Raw genomic sequence first — 18,469 nt, forward strand, 5'->3', positions numbered from 1 at the left:
AAAAATAACCGTGTTAAACGCCGTGACAGTACCATGATCGCTTTTGTACATGTGTTTTCTGGCTGTGTCTGGCCGAGAGTCAACTCAACCAACAAGACCAAAAAAAGTCAACCGAAACCTCTCAGACGGTCTTGGGTGTTCGCGCGTTGCTGTGGTCGATAACGTCGTCGAGGTGGTTGCACATGGCCACGAACAGGTCAAAGAAGAGCTTGCTACCGCCGCGCTCCATCTCGGCTTGCATGGTTCCGCTCCTCTTGAAAGTCTTGCGACATCTGATGATCAGAGCGAGGTAGTGAGCGCGCAGCCGGGAGTCCGAGTCGGGGGTGTGGGCGTAGGCGTACTGGGCGGAGCGCAGGATGGTGCCGATATCAATACCGGACTGGAGACCCTGCTTGCGCAGAGCCAGGCGCTTGAGCTCCTCGAGCCCGTACCGCTCCGCAGCGCAGTAGATGACGGTGTCGCGGAGGATGTGTTGCCCGCAGCCCGAGACAAAGATTGTTGCCTCACTCGCGGTGGTACCGGTGGTTGTCGATGTGGGAGTGGAGGGAACGGCGGCTGCGCGGCCGCCTCGGGGGGTGTTTTCGGGGTTGGGGGAAGTTTGGGGAGTTCCTCTGACGGCGTCCTCGAGCTCCCAAGAGTTGCGGTGCCTGTTGTGGACGAGGCGGGGGTAGTAGTCACCCTTGTAGAGGTACTCGAGGACGGAGGAGAAGATCTCGGGTTCTTCGTCGGGGAGGGATATTCTCTTGCTCTGCGACTCGAAGAACTGGCCTCGACAGGCGGCCTCGAAGAAGGGCGACTGGAAGAGGACGTCCTCGTGAGCAGCAAACAGTCGACCCTCGCGTCCCACGGTCAAGGTGACGATGGGTGAAGGGGCCACGGACTTGCCCGTCTTGGTCGGCAGCGGCGCGGGGGCGGCTGGTGGGGCCATGGCGGGCTTCTCGTTGACGGACTGCTGCATTTTCGATAGCTTCTGGTGATCCCGGATCGAGCTTGACTTCTTCAGCCTGGACGTCTTGTCGACACGGACGTTGGGGTCTTGCGACCTGAAGGTACGCTTGAACAACGACATGACGGTTGTGGTTTGCTAAGAGAGAGCGGGCGTTGTAGGCCCGAAGAAGTTGTTGTTGTTGCTGATGCTGATGTTGTTGTTCTGATTAAGGAATGACAACTCGAATGGGAAACGATAGAGTAAAGACTAGGGAAGCTGAGACGATGGAGAGCGCGTTGCCCAGGGACCTTATATGTCTTTGTCTATGGGATGAGAAGACTTGTAGAGAGCGACGAAATGAGCGAATAGAGGAGAGGGAGGAATGACGAAGTTGGAGGGGTGTTCGGATTGGAGGGGGGAGGGGGGGATAGAGCGAGAGAGAGAAGAGAGTGAGAGAAGTGAGGGACGAGTGACACACAAAAAGATTGACTAGGGGTCCGGGGTGAGAGATGCCTCCTGTGGAAAGGGAATTCAGTAACGAACGACCCAAGGAGGTATTCCCAACTTGCAACTTTGCGACCCTTTTTTGGTTGTGGTTGAGGGGGGGAGGGGGAGAACAAGAGGGAAGAGGGGTGGATTGCGGAGGGGGGGCTTTCATATTTATACCATCACGTTAAGTTGGTGATGTTCTTAGGCTGGATCTTTTCTTTGGCAGGGTATCATTGGCTGGCGTATTCCCAACCGCCGCATTTCTGGGTGGCGGCGGGAGGTGTGTTGCGTAGTGCGAGCCGCGTGTTTGATAGGACGAACACCAAGCACACCCGTCCCTACTGCCAGTTCCAAGTGATCACTGGCAAGTACTCGTAAGCACCATCTTCACGCCAGAAGGTACTTGGTGTTCAGCAGGCAGGGTAAACAACTGGCGCGCGTTGCTGACGCTTGAGAGGGAAACCTGGAACTGGTGCAAAGAGCTGAACGGCCATGAACGCTGTTGGGGCACATTACCAGCTGCGGACCGGGCAGACATGGACAGCCCAGGCAGCATCTCAGCCTAACCACGACCAAAATGGAACGTCGGGGATGTCAGTGACTTCACCCGCGGTACTTGCCAACTGCCAGTCTGCCACTCAGCTTTCACCGTTGCAGACTGTTAGGCTCTCTCTTCTCTGTGCTTCACCAATGGAACAAGGACATGGAAGCAGTGAGTGACTTCAGCATGGCAGCAAGTACCTTACTCGCAAGTTGCAACGGCTCTATGACTGGACGGATACGCAATGGCAGACTGACACGAATGATTGTGGGAGGAATACGTATCTTTTCTCAGGGTATCCGCCATGGAACCGCCGCGCCTCCAACCGGGGAGTAGCCGCTAAGGCACCCGACACTTTCCCCTTTGCCTCAAGAGCCAGACCTAAACGTTAAGTCTAACTACCTATCTGAGGTACCTCGTTGTACAGCGTGTCTATGCAAGTGCCAGAAGTACTTTGCAATAACACATGCCGGTACTTGTGGAGGCTCCCCTGGAACAAAACGGTCACCGGCCATCGGCCCTGGGCCCAGACCAGAAACCTCCCCCTCCCCTCCGTGCCTTCTCCGACCCCCCCGAGATTGGGAACGGGCCTCCCGGTGCGTTGGCAGACTGGATCTGAAGTACTTGGGTACCTCTGGGCAGGTATCTTTCTTCACCTCATGTTCTCAATTGGGCATGGCTCAGGTACATCCATCTTGTACCTCTTGTTCCTTCTCCCGAATCCGCCAAGAGACAATCGGAAGGGTCCAAAGTCGGGAATGGCGGCCCAAGAAACCTCATCCCGAGACACCTCACCATCCTCGCATGCGCTGTCGTCAGGACCGCACGTGAGGTCATCGCAACGCGGGGCTCCCTCAGTTGCGCGAGTCCTTGGTGGTTCTTCTCATTTCCCTCTTTCAGACTCGACACCTCAGGATTGTGTTACCTCCTGAACACCTCGGGACATCATCTCAGGAGTCAAACGATACCTGCCCCATGGATCCCTCATGGACACCAGAAGAAGTCGCCAGAAGGCGGTCGACGACCCTTGGCACCATCATTGGCTCGTTGCCCGGGTCATGAGCACCCATACCCTCATCAAAGTGCCCAACAACCTACCTTACCTAGATTCCGTGATCGATAAGGTATCCGACTGATTCGGCCAAGCTGCCAACTCACTGACGGCTCGACATCTGCCCTTCCGGTTGGTGAGTTCGTCGTCTGGACATGCCGCCCACGGTTGCCATGGTTGCCATCTACTCTGTCCTCGCAGGATCGGGACTGCTCGAGATGCTGCACCCTCTGCACCTCTGCATCTCTCCCCTCATCGCCGCCTCCCCCGGATCGCCCAAGCTTCCGCCCTGCCACGCGGGATTGGATAGAGCCTCATGCTCTCTGCAATACTTGGAGACCTGAACTTGCGTGTAGGTGCCTTACCACGCAGTTCCTCCTCCCAGTTCAAGGCCTTTCCACGACTGAGAGCTCGCCAGCGTCTACCTTCTCTCCCCAGACTGCTTCACATTGGTCTCAGTAGCGCCGTCGTGAACGCATTCAGACCTCACTGTCTCACTAGCCACAACCTAACTTTATTTCATCCAAACCACTCTGAACCCCATCCAAATTCAAACTCGCTCAAAGCCGCATGAACGACAATTCTCTTCCATAATCAGTCACCTACCTACGGATACCTCAGTCAGTTCTGACTTGCCAGGCCAGTCATGCCGTTGCTTCGGACTCAACTTCTAGAATCCCCCGTTCGGCTCGTCTCGACTCTCAACCCCTCCTCCTCCTTCTCAGCCCAACATCCCAGTATTGGTCTCTTTGGTCCATGGATCGATCCACGAACCCTTGCAACCAAACCCCTCCTCTTGCTCCCCCCTCCCACTTCCTCCTCGGACAAAATCACATCGTCGACTTTGCGTCCCTCTTCGAGATTGGCGTTTGCCGCTAGTCGGGCAGATTCAGGCACAAAACCACCGCCGCCAATCATCAAGAGCCACCGCGACCCCGTCCCGCTCGCTTGTCTGCCCCAATCCCTGCTCTCCGCCTGTCTTCATCGTCGGTAAGCCCAGTGACCTGCATCACCGCCTCAACACCGCTCCTTGCCCCCAGCTCCATGATCCTTCCATCGCTCTTCCCCTCGCGTCCCGTCCCGTCAACGCCCATGATACCATTGCCTGCCAACCTTAGTCGTGGATTCCCCTTCCAAGTTCCCAGCAATCACAATTCATTCGTCAGACAGTGCCTCGGTCCCTGGAGATCTAGGAATTGCGTGTTGGAAGTCATAATGCTCTAGGTTATTTTGGTAATCGTATGTTCACCCTCCCTGGCATCTTGCCCTCCACCGCCTCGAGCGGTACACTACACCATCCTCGACTCCAGCCCGATGCATGCCTTATCAATCCTACATTCTGAGGCATCCGTCCACTGTACCTATCAACGACGCATGGCCAAGCCCGATGGAACCGGCCACCACCGCCGTGCTCACCGCCCGACGCCTGCCCCGTTCATCTCCGACAAGACCCGTCTAGACCGAAAGTCCCTCAGTGGCCCGCCACCGCAGCAGCGGCGGCAACCCGTCTCGTGTGGGCAGCTCGGGCCATGTTCTCGCGCATACCAACGAGACCGTACATGAATGCGTACACTAGTCGACAAGTCAGTATAATCTTGGTCAAAGTCACCAGGTACCAGAGGGAACCCACTGATGGGAGCAAGGATTACAAATCCAATCGACGATGCCACAACGGCCTCACGGGATCCGACATTCTTCTCGTTCAGCCAGTAAAAGGCATCGGCGCCAGTCTCGACTTTGCCGATGGCTGCCCAACCGAGATAGAGACCCGCGAAGAAGATGACGCCCAAAGTGTGTGCGCCAACGCCCTGCCCGTTTCATTCGTGTCAGTGGATGTTTCTTGCCTCAGGTGCAAGGCAACTCACAAAGGGGCGCTTGATGCTGTTGAGCCAGAAGATCTCAATGAGAGAGACGGCTGATGTGATGCCGAAGAGGTTGATGATTACAAAGGCCTTGTACCAGCCCTTTCCGAAAATCTCCGTGACTGAGATTAGGGTATTAGACCAAGTCAACATCAACAAGATGTCATGGCTTACAAGGTTCATGTGGCCCATTCTTGTGTGAGTCTTCCAAGCTGGTCCATTCGGATGCAAAAGCGTCTCCAATCATGTCGGCCATGGCGGAGCCTCCGGATGGCTGAGGCTTGGGGGGCTCTCCCGTGTTCTTGTCGTCGTGCTCCAAGGTAACAAACCAGTAGATGACTGTGTTCATGAAGGTAAAAACAGTTGTGATGGTGTAGAACAAGGTGAAGTAGAACTGCTTGCGAAGACTGGCCATGTCGTAAGGCAGTGACAGGGTTCTCAATGCCCAGTACTCCCAGCCAGTACTGGTCTCCTCGATATGTGGATGATAGAGATGAGTGTAGGTCCAGCCCTAGGATTAATGATCGAGGTCAGCAACAAGCCATAACTCAGAATTCCTACGCTGTAGGCTGACATACCAGTACAACCGCATGGTAGGCCAAGAGTAGAGAAAAGGTGACGACGGAGAAGTCAAAGACCACTCGCCAGTCAGAGTAGGGAGACTCTTCTTTTCTCAGCTTGTAGTCAAGAACCGTAGCTCCGACTGCGGTCAGGTAAGCAACGATACCACCTCGAACCCAGCACAAGTGGTTCTGGGAGAAGGATCGCCAGGGTGAATGGCATGCTCTTAGAAACGCAGGCTAAAGAAGTTAGGTTAATTGAAGCCGTGAATATGCCTAGCAATCGACAATCGAGCATACATGGTCTTGAACCTGGCCATAGGATGCCGGCGTGGGCAGGCCATGTCCATCATGGTAATCCGATTGCCCGTGGAGCAACGGAGTGGTGACGGAGGCGTCCATCACGATGGCTTCTAACGGAGGCTAGGCAGGATACTGAAGAGAGGTCGTCGAAGTTTGGAATCTGAGAGAGATGATGGTTTGGGTGCCCTGATAATGCTTGATCTACAGAAGAAGGCTGACGGCTTGTTGGCAAACACCAGGCAAAGAGCTTGAGAAAAAGACTGAGAGAGGGATGTCAGGTCGAGGAGCGGGGGGATGCGATGGGATAACGTAGGACAGGGACATGTGGAATATTTCAGAAGGGACCTGCTGCCTTCCATCTGTCAGTGAAGCTGCGACTGCCGATGTTGGCTGTGACATCCAAAGAAGGAAGTCATGTCTGACATATGTGCCTGTCTCGTTCATCCACAATGGCGGAAGGAAGTGAGTGATCTGTGAAGTCCCGGTTGAGGTTTAGGAAGGAAGGTAACGGGCAGCGTCGGTTGTCAGTCAGTCAGGAAGACATTATGCGTGCCACTTGTGGTACATAAAAAGTGAGCTATTGATACCAGCGCTGTGACTTGATATTGGGAAACCCACGACGGGTGCTGGTGAGTTCTTATATTTAACTTGACCTGCGAATATCCTAACTCCACCTATGGTGAGTAGGAGCTCATCGTGTTTGACTTGTAGCAAATTCCTGCAAGACGACTGGTATCCTATGCATGTTATGGTGTACATTTAACTCAATTGCTGCTTAAGCTGCAGGAATGCTTTGTATACCATGACTTCTGTGGTTCTCCCTACGAAGAAGATGCAGCTTGCAGCTTGGAGATGTTAGATGACTCACTGGACCAGAGAGCTCCAAGCAGAAGGAGAATAAACGGTGGTCTGTGCACCACGCCCGTCTTGAGCCGACCGTTGGTGAGAACCGATAAGATAAGTAGAGTACGTACCTCAGGATCTCCATTGACACGTTCCACGTCTGCAAAACAGCTGGCCTGTGCTCTTGCTCTTGCTTCCAGCTTCATGGAAGGTGCGTTGCTGGCCAGAACTCAACTCCAAACTGACCATCACGACCCGAGACCTGCCACCACCGACGACGCTACCAACAACACCGCCCGCACTTATCAGAATCGCCGGAAACATGTTGTCGAGTCTCGGAAACCCGCGCCAGGCAGCGTCACAACTGCTCAACTTTGCGCTGATCCTCTCGACTGCCTTTATGGTGTGCACATTGGCCTTCCCCAAAGAAGCTCTTGCTAACTCCAGTGGCAGATGTGGAAGGGTCTTTCCGTGATTTCCGATTCCCCCAGTCCGATTGTAGTCGTTCTCAGTGGTTCCATGGAGCCTGCCTTTCAGAGAGGCGATCTCCTTTTCCTTTGGAACCGCAACCTGATCCAGGAAACCGACGTTGGCGAGATCGTTGTCTACGAAGTCAAGGGCAAGAATATTCCCATTGTCCACAGAGTGGTTCGCAGATTCGGCTCTGGGTAAGCTACTCGTACACTCCGTCTCCCATTGCTTTCCTTGCTAACCGAGAGGCTCGTTATAGACCGGAAGCGAAGCTCCTTACCAAGGGCGACAACAACAACTCCGATGACACTGGTTCGTGGCTCCCTCCCTTCGAGTTCTCCGTGATGTGAGTAAAGACTGATCCAAAGCAGAGCTCTATGCCAAGGATCAGGACTACCTTGTGCGCAAGGATATCATCGGCAGCGTCGTCGCATACATCCCCTTCGTCGGCTACGTTACGATCCTCCTTTCAGAATATCCGTGGTTGAAGACGGCAATGCTGGGAATAATGGGCTTGGTCGTGGTGCTGCAGAGAGAGTAGACTCGTCATTATGGCCAGAAAATTGATACTCACATTCGAAACCAGTCAGGAGCCATCGAGCGACAGAATCGCGAAAGCCGCTGCAGAGACCAACACGATTGGAGAAACAGCCCATTTGCGGCTTTTTTTGGGTAGCCGTGACGGTGATACTTGGATTGATTGATGTCGATGACCGATGGGGCCTCGGTCTTGTACGTGAGATTTGGCGGGGCTTTTGCCAGCCACCGCTGCGCTTCTGTGAACCGAGACAGACATCCTGAGGATTTACCATTGTACAGCTGGCACCCAAGGCTGGGGTTTACAGAGATGAGAGAATCATATTGTCAGGTCTCATAGTGGGAAAACCTTCAGCGCAGCAACTACCGAGGTCCAGGCGTTAGACACAATATGTCTTCCATTCCCTCGAGGACCGTTATTCCCTCGATCTCGCAATCGTAGTGCATCTTCAGCTCTCGTCGCACGAACCGGGGTTTCTTTGTGTCTAGGCAGCCAACGGCACAGCTGACAGGGTTCTGCTTAAGGCCCATATGAGCCAAAATTGTGGTCCAATGGCAAGACCCTGATCTCCGCCGCCAACTGGTTCTAGCCAGGGGCGCCGTCCTTTTTGGGACGCGATTGTTACCGCGCCGGTGCCTGTATCATGCACCAAACCGTTAGAAGAGCGGCACAGTCGTGCGATAAAATGAGCCAAAATTCCGGTGCCAAAAATTTAAACCAACGCCTGTGTCTCTTGCTCCTTTTCGGTTCGTGTTGAAAAGCGCCATCGGTTTTGTTGCCGCTCATTTTGCGGTTCGGACTACACCAGAATCGTGGACTCTCGTGTTGTAAAGTCGCTGTCGAAGTGTGTAAGACGCTCACTAAGCCACTCAAATTCATCATGGCTTCAACGCAGTACGCACCACAGTCGCAGTACGCACCACCTGATGGCTTCGAAGGCTACGTGCCATACGCGCAACAAGCTCCTCAAGAAATCCCATTCAACGCAAAATGGCACCGAGCAAAGATTGTCATTCGCGGCTTCAATATTGCGTTCAGCGCCATCGTCCTCGGCATCTCGCTCTCTCTCATATTTTACTCATTCTCGAGTTCATTCTATCTTGTATTCAGTGGATTCCCCGTAAGCAGTGTGCTCCTAGCATGACGATTCAATGTCGGGGACATGAGATATCTAACCCGCTTTTAGGCAGCCGCTCTTGTGTGTTGGGAAACCTCTGAACTCATCACCATCTGCGCGAGAGGCGGGAGGCGTGGAATCCACCCCGGTGCTCACGTCGGAATGCACTTGCTCTTCTGGCTCGTCTTCATGGTGGCCACTGGATGGGAGATTGCAAACATCATCCTCCGCGATGGTCCGCGGTCGTGGGTGTTGAGTGGTGGCCAGGTCACCTCTATGCAGGATACTGTAATGGCGTTCACTGCCCTCTTGTTGTTAGTACTCGATATGAGTTTTTCGAAAAGCCTCGGGATGATCGCTAACACCTCATAGTATCGACAATTTCACCCTCTTCGTCCGCGCCTGTATTGAATGCAAGCAGCGCAATGCTCGCCCTCCTCCCGTTTATATGGTGCCTATCAACGGGCCGCCGCCGATGCAGCCTGCAGGTTCATACCAGCCCTACCCGTACTCGCCGCAGCAATCTTCTTTTCAACCGCAGCATGACAAAGGGCAAATGTCAGGAGCCAATGTTGGTACAACTGAGAGGATAGCCGAAACCGGCCCAGACGGGACGTACTACGGTCCCGGAAGCCGAGCTTGATCGAGCACTGTTGGATGAGAGCTGCGGAGGACCTTGGATGCTTGGTATGGAAAACGGATGATACCCAAATGTTGCAATTAGGGGGCTGGATTCCATCGAGCAATGGAGTACAATGTTCATGACGTTAGACCATGTCATACTAGACTTAATTACATAATCTATAATCACAACTTCGATTGCCTATGACCATTGCATCTTTGAAGATGTGCATTGTACCGTTTTTGAGCACCGAAATTGTCATAGATACATTCTTTATATTTATTTTTAGGCTGGGAGGGTATCGAGCTACCCTGTTTGACGCTCACTCAGACCACTGCACGTCAAAGTCCTTGAACTGAACCTCAAGATCGCTCTTGGCATCTTTGGCAGGCCGAGCAACCAAAGCGCCAACGGTCAGATTCCAATCCTTGCCAGTGCAGTCATCGTCTCCAAAAACCCAGCAAATCTCACGCAGCGGCACCTTGGTGCCGTCCTGCTTCACGTAGTACACCCAGAAGCTCGGGCCCATGAAGTCGCGCTCCTGCTCGATGAGCACAGTGATGCTCTTGGTGTCCTCAAAGGCGGCGAGAGGGGTAATGCTCCAGTCGGCCCAGCGGTCGCAGGCAACGGTGCTGAGCTGTGGCGTGCCTTGGTAGTACTCCAGGCCGGTCTTGATCCATCTCTTCTCGCGGCCAGAGTTAGAGTCAAAGGTGACGATGAGGCCTGCCTGGTCGTACTGTTCGGTCCAGTCTGCGGTGAATGTAATTTTGGCAGACTTGAATTGGCTTAGGGGCTTGGCCGGAACCGTTTTTGTGGGAGCTAAGTTTGTTAACTTGCGGCATATGTTAGGAGCGAGTCTAAGTTACCATCGTAGACGTTGTGAGCAGGCGGCTTCTTCCATACGTCTGTGTTGGGGGCAGCGGAAAGGGTAAAGGAAGACATGATTGACTAGATTAAGGTATCTTGATTGTGTTGTACTCGCCAAGAATAAAAAGAGTAAATGTGTATAAATTGCGTGGATATACTGAAGTTGAGAAAATGAGGCAGAGAATAGTGATGGGTGCTTGGAGGTTTAAATAGGCTTGAGCGAGAATGGTATTACGGCTCGTTCTGCACCGGACACTTCAATGAAGATGGCGTGAGAGTTACCAAGTAAGCTACCTACTTGGTGACTTCCCGCACTTGCCCCGCAGTAAGCAACACGAAGTATTCATACTTGTAGAATGTTTGCCGATCTAAGGTGTCATGCAGGGTCTCTTCACCTTGTGTCGTTGTGACGGTGCAATGGGCCGATAAGCCGCCCATACCGAAACCGATTTCTCAGTACTTAATGCGCAATTGGGTTTACGGGCTTTTCATAAGGGCCAGTAACACGAAGAATCATGGTTAGGAGTAGTTTGTAGCGCTATAGACCTGAAAGGAGAAGCCCCGTGAATCTTCATTCCCGCTTAGAATGCTTATGAATACAAAGAGGCCTCATGATCAGGACAAGTGTCGAGAGAATGTTCCCTTGGACCTACATGTCACTGATCAAGTTGCCCCGCGATTCCCTCAGTACGCGGGGCAAAGCAGAAGTGACTCGGCCCGCAGGTGGAAGAGCTTGAGGGATTGGCTGGCGCCGGTTACTAGCGGAGTCTCCGCCGATAGGCATTGTATCTGTATCTGCTGGGAATACTGCCTGATTTGGAAGCAGTTCCCGCAAGGTAAATTCAACTGATCGAGTTCTCCAAGTTGATGACAGGCATTGTTCAGTTAGGAGGACAGAGAATCTCCACATCAGTGAGGCTATATTGATGTGATGTTGCTGGAAGTATCTCCAGTGCGTCGTTGGAATATTTTAGTTGTGCAGACGGACGCAGATTCGAACCAGCAGCTCTGGAACAAACACGAAAAAGTGGATATTCCCTTTTATGGAAGGTAACGGAGATTGACTCAGCAAATGCCTACATCCCACCACTGACTGCGCACCGGCCTTCCATCTCACAAACGTGCACCTTCCCCCGCTCGACCATCTCGTCGCCAACCCCACAAAATTTCCCATTCTTCACCTCATTCCGCCGACCACCAGTATCCCTCTGCAGACACCGCAGACAAGCTATAGCAGACTCCATCTTCAATTCACTTACACTCTATTCGCCCATCGTATTATTCCTGCCCACATCACCGAACGCGTCGACAAACCTCGCACCAAGCCACGCCTGCGCACGTCATTGCTTTTATCCACGTCGTCTGAGGTGTGAAGGCGAAGCAGACTGGCAACCTCTGTAGCCTAGTGCTGGAGGAAAGGGGATGTTCACGAGGCCATTCGCAGCTCCGTAATACGCATCTCCCAAACGCCCATGCTGCAAACAACTCTTTCTTTCTCGACAAAATTCTCCTAGGCCTCCCAAAATCCCCGCGAGTCGCCTCCGCCTTCGCAAGGTGCCCCTCGTCGAAACAATGTCTTCCTTCCTAACGCCCACCAAAAAGTCCCAAAAGCCGGCTGCTAAGTCGAAGCCTTTCCAACCACCGAACCGCATTCGAGCCATTCGTGAGCAAGCCGAACGACAGCAAGCTAGCGCCGCCGCCGCCGCAGCCAACGCTGCTGCTCAGGCACAACAGAACCGAGCAAGACCCCCTACTGTCGCCATCTCGAACCGCCCACAATGTCCGAACAAGGCCTGTGTCAAGCCCAATGTCGTCGATGGCATCTGTCAAACCTGCGGTCGTGTCGCCGATGACAGCAACATTGTTGCCGAAGTTCAGTTTGGCGAGACTTCTTCCGGTGCTGCCATGGTACAGGGAAGCTATATCGCCGCCGACCAAGCTGGCGTGAGGAGCATGGGCCCGGCCTTTCGCCGTGTTGGTGGTTCCGACGACAGAGAGAAGACCATCCGCGAGGCTCGCGCCCTGATGCAGGGTTATGCTCAGCGCCTCAATCTCAGCGATAACACTGTCAACACCGCTGTGCAGTGTTTCAAGCTTGCCTCCCAGTCAGGTTTCACACAGGGTCGAAAGATCATCACCGTCGCAGCTGTATGCCTCTACGCTGCATGCAGAATGGAAAGGCCGTGTCGCGTTATGCTCATCGATATCGGCGACATTATCCAGGTCAACGTGTTTGTATTAGGAAGAACCTTCAAAGCCTTGACCAAGACTCTTTGCCTCTTCCCAAGCGGAGAGTCTCCGGTCTTCCCGGAAGACATCATCTACCGATTCGCCTCCAAGCTCGAATTCAAGCATATGACCAATCGCGTCGCCGAGGACGCTGTCCGCCTTGTCCGTCGCATGAAGCAAGATTGGATCGTCATGGGCCGTCGTCCATCCGGTATCTGTGGAGCGTGTCTTCTGATGGCTGCTCGAATGCACAACTTCCGGCGAACCGTTCGGGAAGTTGTATACATTGTCAAAGTCACGAACCACACCATCCAGGAACGTCTCGAGGAGTTCAATGTGACAGAGACCAGTAAAATGACGGTGGAAGACTTCTTGTCCCAAGATTTCGGCTCTAGCTCTCATGACCCCCCGTCTTTCTACCGGAACACCGAGGCTTGGCAAGCGCAGCAGGCAGAGCTTGGCAAGAAGCGGAAGCGAACTATCACAGACGACGGTGATAACAACAGGACGACACCTGCGCCCTCTCTGCCACCGCCTGATTTATCTGCAGCACCGACTATTGAGTATCGTCGAGATAAGGACGGCTACATTATCCCCCCTCTCCCGTCCAAAATTGCCGTCAACGAGCCGGCTTTAAGGGATGCTAACAGCACCCAACATCTTGAGGGCCTGGCTCAAGAATTCGGCGACGCGGAGAAGGAAAATGAAGAGTCATCACAGACGGATGCTGGCAGTGAAAAGACGCGGCAACCGAAGCCGTCGTTGCCAATCAACGAAGAGTGGGAGGAAGATGAGGCAGAGATGGAAGATCAGATCTCGGAAATTATGAATGATCCCGAGACCTACGAGCACGCAAAAGCTTTCAGCAACGCCGAGCAGCGAGCTCGCATCCACTCGATCTGGGCCCTCCAGCAGCAACCAGACAAGTCTGTCTCAATGGCGCCCGAGGTTGGCGAAGACGAGTTCGCCGATGATCCTGAAGTTGCGAACTGCATGTTGACTCCTGATGAGATCAAGATCAAGGAGCTTCTGTGGGTCAATGAAAACAAAGACTGGCTGCGCGCATCGCAGGAGCGTCTGTTCCGCAAGAAGCTGGAGGAGAAGAAGCCTAAGAAGGATCGCAAGCGGAAGAAGCGCCCTCGTATTGGCGAAGGCCAGACGACACCTGCCAGCACACCAGGCGAGGCTGCTGTGAATGTCATGAAGGAGCGTGGTTTCTCGAAGCGCATCAACTACGAGGCTATCCGACAGATGTTCGACGTCGCTGGTCAAGGTGACCCGGGCTCCCGGCCTGAGAGTGAAGCTGCGAGCCGTCCTACGAGCAAGGCGCCTAGTGTCGTGGACGACCACTACGACGAAGAAGAAGAAGAAATCGAGCCCATTGATGGCGACGGGGGCCATGAGCACCAAGACGACGAGTACGGTGGTGGGGATGACTACGATGACATGGGCGACGAATCCCACATGTACGATGAGGACGATCAGGGGGTGGGTGAAGACGATGACGACGACGACTTTGGTCTCAATGACGACGATGAGTGAGCATACTCAGTCGCGCAATGTCTTGTCTTTTAGGAATTGGGCCAATCGTGGAGGATGGCTTGCTTGTAGTTGATACCCCATGAGCTTCGAATATGTCGAGGCCCCGGCTGCGCTGCCCCCACGTATGATTGCGCGTCTTATGGATAGAGCATCTTAGACCAGAACAGCAATCTGCATAGACTTTTTGGCAGGACCTGTCGACTCAACTGGCGTGTTTGTGATATTCACTGCCCCCAACATCTTCACCATCAGCTCCGATGGTTTGAAAGCTACCCCGCTTCCGCACTTGCGACATCCTTTTGGACGATCCCTGACATCCATAGTGTTGTGAAATCACAAAAGCTACCATGTCAACGAGTCACAAGATTGGAAATTGCGGACGCACCTAGCTTCCTTCACCTGCCTTTCCGGCTGTCATTGAATTCCGGCATGTCCAAGACACCGGGCCGTCCGCGCTGCGCGCGGAAGTTATTTCGCGACAAAGTCAGTATAGCAGGTTCGTTCAGCGTTACAAGCCTCCGAGCTTTATATCCTTATGTACCTTTATGAGGTAGGATTGTTCAGCAAGCTAGCTTTACCTGTTGCTCTCGCTAAGTCCATTTCAACGTAAACAAATCGTGATTGTGTCAAAATTTAAGGAAGCTGAATACTGACACTTTCACGGCACGTTCTGCTATCTCGAGTTGCATGGATGGTGACTAGCTGTCTCCCATATGGCCACAGCTTAGAGTTACTTGTGGAACAGCAAGCTGGAGTCTACGCCCTCAAAAGCTATCATTCTTGGTTTCAAAGCAACTATATACGGAAGTTTTCACGTCGCCAGGCATCACTCACTAATCAATCGCGTTCTCTAAGAGCCGACTTTCAAATTCAAACCCAGGCAATCAGCCTGACCGGCGAGAAATCATTCGCCTACGCCAGTGGATTTTATGATGACATCACATCTTTCGATACTATTTCAATACTACAATTGGAAACATGAACGAAGAGACCTATCTCGTTCGTCTTAGGCTTAGGTTATAACATTTATCCAGTGCCCAAAGGTAAGTTCAACTTTCTGTTTCGACGTGCAATGAGATACATTCATGAGATGCCGATCAGCGATCAAACTTCAAAATGCGTGCCCCTTGCCAATCTAGATAACTAGCTTTATAATCTCCTATGACGAATGAATATCCGTTCTATCATGTTGTGGATTCACCAAGTCCGAGATGAGCACTCACCTTACAATAAGTTCTGAGATCAGACATAGAGCTTCTTCACGATGGGAGAAAGCTTACATCCTCGTTTTTGAACATGATAGACTGGATTTTCGTTTCTAGTATCTTGCCAGAAAACTCCGTTTAACGTTGAGTGTCACCGAAGTAAGGCTGCTTCAAAGCGTCAACTTTTGCTATGGCGGATTCCCTCTTCGAAAGGGGCTCTCGAAGAAGCTTTCGAGTCTTCATCTGTAACAAACCATTATCCATATGTTGTGTACATTATCATGCTTTAGTAGACAACCTACCAGCAGCTAATCTTGGCCGTAGAAGTTTGAAGAATCGCACCAATAGGTGCACCTAATGCTGCAGCTTCTGCTTCGATGCTAGTGAGCGTCTCAGCAACTCGGTCTTCTCGTTCAAGAAGCGGCGCAATTTAAGAATTATGCACCGGAATTTGACTGTGTTCAATAATCCTAGAGGCCACGGCTGCATCAAATTTGATTTATGTTACCCTGAAGAGGTACAACAATATCCAGCATCGCCTCCACTTTGTTCGAAGATGTGCCTCTGCACCGCAGCATCAACTTCCTTCTGAACAACGCTAAGCAGAGACAGAGAGAAGTCAAACATGTAATGAGAAATTTGGAAGACCTCCGTCAAAAGCTATGCAATCACCGAAGGTTATTCTTTCGTCGATTACAGCGGCACAGCCGTTAGTAACATCTCATTCATCTTGACAAGTATCATGATCTTAAACACCTCGAAGCGAGGGCAACCTGTTAAAGCCTGTTGGCCTTCGTACAATGATACTAACCTATATCAAATTGACTAACAGCCTCAAACTAACAGTCTCCAAACTTCCAAGTATTGAAGCCCCTGAGCGATTGGCATGAGTCGGCATCAGGTCACGGTCAAGGTGATTGCAGGAGAATGATACCACCGTACTAGAACAGAAATATCGAAGCACTCGAATGTTTCGAATTCGGAGTGAACCCATCACTAAAAAGTCAAAGTGTACCGAACTGGCTTCATTCACTATATATTTACTGAAAATCCTTCATATACAACGCTATCCATTGCTCCCAACCTCAGTCTGCTCAGTGACGTGCATCCTATCCTTCGGTCCTCAAGCATATCCAGTCTCGAGATGCTTAGCAACCCTTAAGAGCATCCTTCTTGTTCTGCTGGTTCTGGTCGATACCCCCAGAGAATTCCTTCTCCATCTGGGCGATGGTATCCAGATCAGCGTTGTTGCCCGTGAGACCCTGAGCCTGCTTCAACTCGGTAGCCTGTGCGTTTTGGACCTATAATGACTTGTCAGATTGCTGTTTTTTACCGCTTCACTGTGTGGGGTAAAAGTCCGAACGTACCTTCTTCAGACCCGGAATTGCGGCGTTACCCTTGGGAGCGATCTTCTGGTTCTCGGCGCGGACATCCGCTCCAGACTTGACAGTAGCGACGAGCTTGGTCTTAGCCTGGTCGAACTGACCCTTGTTCCCAGACTGAACAGCCTTCTTCACAGCAGCGACATCCTTCTGCTCTTGCTTCTGGATGGAGATGTTCTTGTCGATACCAGTAGCCAGCTTCTTGGCAGCAGCGCACTCGTCAGCGGTAGGCCTGGTGTTTCCTCCGGTTCCGTTCTTCGTGGCCTTGGTGGTCTGGCCCTTGTTGGTGTTGCCGTTGTTGTTGGTCTTCGTCTTAGTGCCCTTAGTTCCGTTGTTGTTATTATTCTTATTCTTGTTCTTGTCGGCGGCGTCTTGCGCAGCGACGGCTTCTACCGGCGCCGGCGCGGGCAGAGCAATGACGAAAGTGAAGAGAAGGAAGAGAGAGAGGAGAAGCTGAGTGTAACGCATCTTGAATAATAGTGTTTAGTGATCTAAGTGATAGGCGTGATATGATCTAAAGAATGTAGAGGGTGAAGAGCCTTTAGTAGTAGGACTTGATGAACTGGAAAGAGACTGAGTTGATGATCCCAAAGCCAGAATTGAGAGTTTCTTTGATTGAATTATATAGCCCAACCTTCCGAGCAAAATTCGGACACGGCCACTTACACCCAGTTTCCATCGCGTCGTCATCTCAAACGATTAGGCGAACATACTTCGTCCGAGTACGCCGAAGACCCTGTCCGCCGCCCGATGGGAAGCAACTCAGTCCCAGTCATCGCGATGCTTTCAGGGGTCGTTTCGCTCTCGGGTGAAGCTTCAATTCACAATGTGGGTGTCCACAACGGTCACCCCGCGCGCATCGCCCGGCCCGTCTGATGTCTGAACCGAGAGAGACAAGCTTTGGGGTGGATTCGAAGGAGAAGAAGGTTTACCCGCAAGTGTTTTGGGCTGATCTTTTGAGCCAGTCGCTGGCTGGGATCGCCGCACATCGCGTTTCACCTCGCTCGCCTTGGGGCTGCTCTGTATACGAATTTTCTGCTCAATGCGTCAAGACACCAACCAGAATCGTTCCCATCGCGCGAGCTTCTTGAGTGCTTCTTCTTGAAGCTGGTCCATGGATCACTGGCACCGACAGACGGCTGAAGATCTCCATCCAGTTGTTGGAAGCGTTCTACCACAAGCGCCAGTCACAATTCTTGGCGAGAACGAGTGTTCACACCAAATTCATCCAACCCTCGGCTCTGTTCCCTCGGTCTGGACCTAGCATTACTCCTCCTAACTTCCATCCTTTTGTTCACTTGAGTGTCAGGTCTACTTCATCTTTTGCCGAATTTTAGAGGCCTTCAGATCATCTGCTACAAGTCTGATCATTTCGCATAGTGGTCACTCGCCTTCTTCTTGCGTCGATGACTCGTCTGGCTGGTGCTTCGGAGTCCGATATATCGCCCTGCCGAATGAGCAGGTTTCAATTGCTTCTATAAACAATCTGCCAATCGCTTGAGCAACCGGACCCGATTTCGAGGCAACATGTTTGGTGGCTTGGCAAGATCAGTCAAGACGCCAAGACATGTCGGCCTCGTCATTCAGTAGTTGTTTCGCGTGGACTTGCTCAACAGGACACAAAGAAGCAAAGGGAAATATGAATCACAATTCTTCATTTGGTTCAGAAAACTGAACTTCTATGGTGAGTTCGAAAGTAAGCTGAAGATATTACGCTCCGTCCCCTTCGGTACCTTAGCGGCGTCCGATTCTTAGAAAGGCAGCCGATAATCACTACATGTCCACACGTGGTGATTACATTTCCCAGAGTCAATCCAGAATCAGAGCGTGCGTGCAGAGAGGTTGCCAAAGGGCTGGAATCGAGCCAGCCCAACGAGGAAAACAAAGTTCGCCGAGTCTCAGGTTCGCTGGTGGGCCGA

General features: G+C 52.3%; 8 protein-coding genes across 8 annotated transcripts; 4 read left to right on the top strand and 4 right to left on the bottom strand.

Annotated features, from left to right (window-relative positions):
• Positions 1–121: 121 nt before the first annotated feature.
• On the bottom strand, positions 122–1,069 carry CLUP02_05194 (uncharacterized protein; the record flags this gene model as incomplete). Its single annotated transcript, XM_049284202.1, has 1 exon — positions 122–1,069. The coding sequence occupies one exon, from the start codon at positions 1,067–1,069 to the stop codon at positions 122–124; it is 948 nt and encodes a 315-aa protein (XP_049141345.1).
• A 925-nt stretch (positions 1,070–1,994) lies between these two features.
• On the top strand, positions 1,995–4,127 carry CLUP02_05195 (uncharacterized protein; the record flags this gene model as incomplete). The annotated part of the gene is made up of 8 exons (XM_049284203.1): positions 1,995–2,010; positions 2,083–2,290; positions 2,386–2,586; positions 2,643–3,040; positions 3,105–3,145; positions 3,211–3,467; positions 3,654–3,857; positions 3,932–4,127. 8 exons carry the CDS (start codon positions 1,995–1,997, stop codon positions 4,125–4,127), a joined length of 1,521 nt encoding a protein of 506 aa, XP_049141346.1.
• A 353-nt stretch (positions 4,128–4,480) lies between these two features.
• CLUP02_05196 (uncharacterized protein) lies at positions 4,481–5,833 on the bottom strand (the record flags this gene model as incomplete). The annotated part of the gene is made up of 6 exons (XM_049284204.1): positions 4,481–4,581; positions 4,640–4,817; positions 4,875–4,993; positions 5,046–5,382; positions 5,450–5,623; positions 5,732–5,833. 6 exons carry the CDS (start codon positions 5,831–5,833, stop codon positions 4,481–4,483), a joined length of 1,011 nt encoding a protein of 336 aa, XP_049141347.1.
• A 916-nt stretch (positions 5,834–6,749) lies between these two features.
• CLUP02_05197 (signal peptidase I) lies at positions 6,750–7,589 on the top strand (the record flags this gene model as incomplete). Its single annotated transcript, XM_049284205.1, has 4 exons — positions 6,750–6,980; positions 7,031–7,245; positions 7,308–7,360; positions 7,420–7,589. Coding segments are annotated over 4 exons (669 nt in total), but the record flags the coding sequence as incomplete, so codon positions are not given.
• An 877-nt stretch (positions 7,590–8,466) lies between these two features.
• On the top strand, positions 8,467–9,346 carry CLUP02_05198 (uncharacterized protein; the record flags this gene model as incomplete). The annotated part of the gene is made up of 3 exons (XM_049284206.1): positions 8,467–8,706; positions 8,773–9,017; positions 9,076–9,346. 3 exons carry the CDS (start codon positions 8,467–8,469, stop codon positions 9,344–9,346), a joined length of 756 nt encoding a protein of 251 aa, XP_049141349.1.
• Positions 9,347–9,647: 301 nt separating this feature from the next.
• On the bottom strand, positions 9,648–10,267 carry CLUP02_05199 (uncharacterized protein; the record flags this gene model as incomplete). Its single annotated transcript, XM_049284207.1, has 2 exons — positions 9,648–10,144; positions 10,192–10,267. The coding sequence occupies 2 exons, from the start codon at positions 10,265–10,267 to the stop codon at positions 9,648–9,650; spliced, it is 573 nt and encodes a 190-aa protein (XP_049141350.1).
• Positions 10,268–11,764: 1,497 nt separating this feature from the next.
• CLUP02_05200 (Brf1-like TBP-binding domain-containing protein) lies at positions 11,765–13,963 on the top strand (the record flags this gene model as incomplete). Its single annotated transcript, XM_049284208.1, has 1 exon — positions 11,765–13,963. One exon carries the CDS (start codon positions 11,765–11,767, stop codon positions 13,961–13,963), a length of 2,199 nt encoding a protein of 732 aa, XP_049141351.1.
• Positions 13,964–16,316: 2,353 nt separating this feature from the next.
• CLUP02_05201 (uncharacterized protein) lies at positions 16,317–17,018 on the bottom strand (the record flags this gene model as incomplete). Its single annotated transcript, XM_049284209.1, has 2 exons — positions 16,317–16,469; positions 16,536–17,018. 2 exons carry the CDS (start codon positions 17,016–17,018, stop codon positions 16,317–16,319), a joined length of 636 nt encoding a protein of 211 aa, XP_049141352.1.
• Between the last annotated feature and the right edge of the window lie 1,451 nt (positions 17,019–18,469).

This window comes from Colletotrichum lupini, chromosome 3 (assembly GCF_023278565.1).
Source record: "Colletotrichum lupini chromosome 3, complete sequence".
NCBI lineage: Eukaryota > Fungi > Ascomycota > Sordariomycetes > Glomerellales > Glomerellaceae > Colletotrichum > Colletotrichum lupini.